Source organism: Salminus brasiliensis, chromosome 24, assembly GCF_030463535.1.
Source record: "Salminus brasiliensis chromosome 24, fSalBra1.hap2, whole genome shotgun sequence".
Lineage (NCBI taxonomy): Eukaryota > Metazoa > Chordata > Actinopteri > Characiformes > Bryconidae > Salminus > Salminus brasiliensis.
Genome location: NC_132901.1, coordinates 213,621 through 218,322, shown reverse-complemented (window position 1 = coordinate 218,322; position 4,702 = coordinate 213,621). Strand labels below are relative to the sequence as shown.

At 46.5% G+C, this 4,702-nt stretch overlaps 1 protein-coding gene across 2 annotated transcripts in view; it reads right to left on the bottom strand.

Annotated features, from left to right (window-relative positions):
• Window positions 1-930: 930 nt before the first annotated feature.
• sclt1 (sodium channel and clathrin linker 1) overlaps window positions 931-4,702 on the bottom strand; it is a 14,931-nt gene continuing 11,159 nt past the window's right edge. For both annotated transcript variants that reach the window (XM_072669565.1, XM_072669564.1), the window contains exons 16-22: window positions 3,859-3,933; window positions 3,515-3,660; window positions 3,166-3,358; window positions 2,824-3,020; window positions 2,587-2,665; window positions 1,454-1,549; window positions 931-1,226 (exon numbers count right to left, since the gene is read on the bottom strand). In XM_072669565.1, coding sequence (XP_072525666.1) covers window positions 1,167-1,226; window positions 1,454-1,549; window positions 2,587-2,665; window positions 2,824-3,020; window positions 3,166-3,358; window positions 3,515-3,660; window positions 3,859-3,933 — 846 coding nt within the window. In that variant the 3' untranslated portion in view covers window positions 931-1,166. The remainder of the gene's footprint in view (window positions 1,227-1,453; window positions 1,550-2,586; window positions 2,666-2,823; window positions 3,021-3,165; window positions 3,359-3,514; window positions 3,661-3,858; window positions 3,934-4,702) is intronic.

The following is a 4,702-nucleotide window of genomic DNA, read 5'->3' as shown; positions in this document are numbered from 1 at the left end:
CCACCACGCTTAAATCAGTAAGAAAATGCCTGTCTGGGAGGTTTTAGCTCAATATTTGACCATTTTGTCTAAAAAAAAGTTGCACTAAAAAAAGGTCACTACAAAAAATACATTTTTCCTAATATTTACATGTTTATTTTTTCTGAAAGTAAGTTAAAACAATACAGTATTGATTGATGAAGTACTTCCCATTAAAATGAAGCATAAAATTCACCTTGGATTTTTTCACCAAAATCACCAAAATAGGTAAGGCTATAGTCTTACCTTCATGTGCATTTTTGGACCATTCTTAAATTCACTTTATTTTCAGTCCACCACGCTTAAATCAGTAAGAAAATGCCTGTCTGGGAGGTTTTAGCACAATATTTGACCATTTTGTCTAAAAAAGTTGCACTACAAAAAGTTGCACTACAAAAAGTTCACTACAAAAAATACATTTTTGCTCAAATGTACATGTTTATTTTTTCTGAAAGTAAGCTAAAACAATACAGTATTGATTGATGAAGTACTTCCCATTAAAATGAAGCATAAAATTCACCTTGGATTTTTTCACCAAAATCACCAAAATAGGTAAGGCTATAGTCTTACCTTCATGTGCATTTTTGGACCATTCTTAAATTCACTTTATTTTCAGTCCACCACGCTTAAATCAGTAAGAAAATGCCTGTCTGGGAGGTTTTAGCTCAATATTTGACCATTTTGTCTAAAAAAAAGTTGCACTAAAAAAAGGTCACTACAAAAAATACATTTTTCCTAATATTTACATGTTTATTTTTTCTGAAAGTAAGCTAAAACAATACAGTATTGATTGATGTAGTATATCATATTAAAATGAAGCATAAAATTCACCTTGGATTTTTTCACCAAAATATGTTAAACAATGATTCAATACAAATTCTTTAAAAACATGTTTTTATTTTTTCTTCCTTAATTTACTTTGTTTCCATTCCCAGACACTTTAAGATGGAAATGCTCATTTAAAAATGTAAATTTAAAAACTTCAGCATCAAAGGAAGATGTGCAGTTCTGCAGCTCTTCAAAATTCCCATTCGCTTTACTTCGAGCATCATTTCACAGATCAGTTCATAAACATCTACCCTGACTGTTCATCTACTGTTTCTCCAAAATCGTAAACATGGTGTGAAGTGGAAGAGGCAGACGACTCTTTATGACAGCGTCTCCAAGTCCATCATGGAAGCAGCTTTCCTCCTCTGGATCACGCTAAGCTGAAACAAAGAGAAAAAGTTCGGTATTTACAATTTTGACATTTTTACCAAGTTCCTGAGGGAAGCAAGACGCTGCCCTGAACATCTGGAGGGAGCTCCTAGTGTTACTCCATCCCTGAAGCTGAAACTCTGGTAGTATCCGGACCCCTGCCTCGCTCCTACAGCACTAACAGTCTCTACTCCTCTGGAGGTATATGGGATGCTCCATGATCCCTGTGTGTGTGTACCTGCTGAGATGCACTGGAGGCTCTCTGTTCAGCCTGGCTCAGACGTGTCTGCAGACGGGTGTTTTTCTCCTGCTGCTCCGTCAGCTGCCGATCACACTGCCCAAAAGCAAACAGGGAGAAAACACCACGTTACCGCAGGCTGTAAAGTCACACACACGAACGACTGGACGGGGGAAAGGTGGCAGGACCTAGGACTGCCCTCCGCTGGTCAACCTTCATCACCCAGAACTAGTTCTGTGCCTCCCTCTGGTGGCTGAGGGTGGCCAAGCAACCAGGCCTGAGCTACTCTTAAACAGAGGCCAGCGCAGGTGCTGCTGCTTACCCTTCCTCCCCGAGGAACCACATTACAGGCCTTACAGGTAGGTGCTAAGATGTGCTGTGCCATATGGTTTCTATGGCACCCCAGGTGGTTGCTATAGACTTTCTATGCAGGTACCTATATGGTGTGCTGCGCCATATGGTTGCTATATGCATTTTAGGCTTTCTAGGCAGGTGCTATATTATGTCGTGCCATATGGTTGCTATAGCACCCCAGGTGGCTGCTATAGGCTTTCTAGGCAGGTGCCAAATGGTGTGCTGCGCCATATGGTTGCTATGGCAACCTAGGTGGTTGCTATAGGCTTTCTAGGCAGGTGCTATGGCACCCAAGGTGATTGCTATAGGCTTTCTAGGCCGGTACCTATATGGTGTGCTGCACCATATGGTTGCTATGGCAGCCTAGGTGGTTGCTTCAGGCTTTCTAGGCCGGTACCTATATGGTGTGCTGTGCCAAGCAGTTGCTAGGGCTTCCCAGGTGGTTGCTAATGGCTTTCTAGGCAGGTGCTTATATGGTCTGCTGTGCCATATGGTTGCTATGGCACCCCAGGTGGTTGCTATAGGCTTTCTAGGCAGGTGCCATGCTGTGTGCCAAATGGTTGCTAGGGAGTTGTTGTGGTACCCCAGGTAACTGTATTCTAGAGCATCTGGCTGATATGTTTCATCAACAGTGATTCACAATGTAGCTTTATCGTTTGAGGACACCAGCAGACCCAACAGTACCAGCAGACCCAACAGTACCAGCAGACCCAACACTACCAGCAGAACCAGCAGAACCGCTGCCTCTCATTAAAGCTAACTGGAACAGCGTTCTGTACCTCCAGGATTTTCTTGTGGTCCGTTTCCAGCTGAATCTCCAGTTCCTCACACCTCTGCTTCTGCCTGTTCAGCTCAGATCTGAAACACACACACACACACACACACACACACACACACACACACACACACACACACATCAGTGCGTCCCTCTTGCCGTATGGATCCTGGCATCGGCCCTGGATACACTAGACTGTATCAGAGCTCTACTGCGGATGGGCTGCAGGACCAGTGCCCACCTGAGCGAGCCGAGTGTGTTCTGGAAGGTGTGTGTGAGCTGCTTGGCTTCTTCTCTGTAGCGGTTGGTGGTTTTCTGCTGGGCGAGCAGCAGACGGCTCAGTCCAGCATTCGAGCTCTTACTGCTCTCCTCCATCTCCCTCAGCCGGGCCTCCAGGGCCTGCTCCTTCACACATAGCTCCTGCTGCATACGGGACACCTACACACACACACACACACACACACACGTTTATCCTTACGAGAGACCCAAGACCTGCTACCTCATCTCACGTGTTTACTATTCCGAATAACGTTCAGTCTGGACTTACATTAAATAATAAAACTGTGTGTGTGTATACACACACCTGCTGCTTGGCCTGTCTCTGGGCTAAGACGCACTCTTTGCGGAGTGTGTCCATGTCTCTGTGCAGCTGCTGGTTCTCCTGCTGCAGACCGAGCCGCTCCTCACTGATGGTGCTGCTCTCCTCCCGCGTGCTCGCCAGCGCCACCTGAAGCCTGCGCACCTCCTCCTGACACCGAGACAGCTCCTCACTGAAGCTAATGCGCACACACACACACACACACACACACACACACACACACACATAAAAATCCAGAATTACTGCTGCAAGTCCGCAAGTGTGCTGCAAGTGTGTGTGTGTGTGTGTGTGTGTGTGTGTGTGTGTGTGTGTGTGTGTATGTGTGGGCACTCACTCCATCTCCAGTTTCTTCATATTGGTCTGAGTGGTATTTAGAGTGAGCTCTATTTCCTCCTTCAGTCTCTCTGCGTTTAAGCACCTCTGATGAAGAGCCTCCATCTTTCTCAGCTCCGGCTCTCCGCAGTGGCCTTCTCTGTACACCTACAACACACACACACACACACGCACCAGAATACTATGACCACTGCTGGGCCTGATCCATTCATACCAGCGCAACACACACTAACACATCTCCACGAGGCCAGTCAGGGTCACTGTGGTGCTGAGAATGACCCACCACCCAAACGCTACCTGCTCTGTGGTGAACAGCCCTTTATTTATTTATTTATTTATTTTTACCTTTTCCAGCTCCTCCTCCACAGCTTTCCTCTCTCTGTGCGCTCTCTCTACCTGAGTCTCTTTATCCGCACATTCCTAAAAACATCAGAACACAAACACTGACCAATACTGTACTGACCCGGGGCAGTACTGAGTGTATAAGGGCAGCGGTGGGGCAGTACTGAGTGTATAATGGCAGTACTGAGTGTATAAAGGGAGCACTGGGGCAGTACTGAGTGTATAAGGGCAGTACTGAGTGTATAAGGGCAGCGGTGGGGCAGTACTGAGTGTTAGTAGGACAGTACTGAGTGTATAAGGGGAGCACTGGGGCAGTACTGATGTATAAGGGGAGTACTGAGTGTATAAGGGCAGCGGTGGGGCAGTACTGAGTGTTAGTAGGACAGTACTGAGTGTATAAGGGGAGCACTGGGGCAGTACTGATGTATAAGGGCAGTACTGAGTGTATAAGGGCAGTACTGAGTGTATAAGGGCAGCGGTGGGGCAGTACTGAGTGTTAGTAGGACAGTACTGAGTGTATAAGGGGAGCACTGGGGCAGTACTGAGTGTATAAGGGCAGTACTGAGTGTATAAGGGAAGCGGTGGGGCAGTACTGAGTGTTAGTAGGACAGTACTGAGTGTATAAGGGGAGCACTGGGGCAGTACTGATGTATAAGGGGAGTACTGAGTGTATAAGGGCAGCGGTGGGGCAGTACTGAGTGTATAAGGGCAGTACTGAGTGTATAAGGGCAGCGGTGGGGCAGTACTGAGTGTTAGTAGGACAGTACTGAGTGTATAAGGGGAGCACTGGGGGAGCACTGAGTGTATAAGGGCAGTACTGAGTGTATAAGGGGAGCACTGGGGCAGT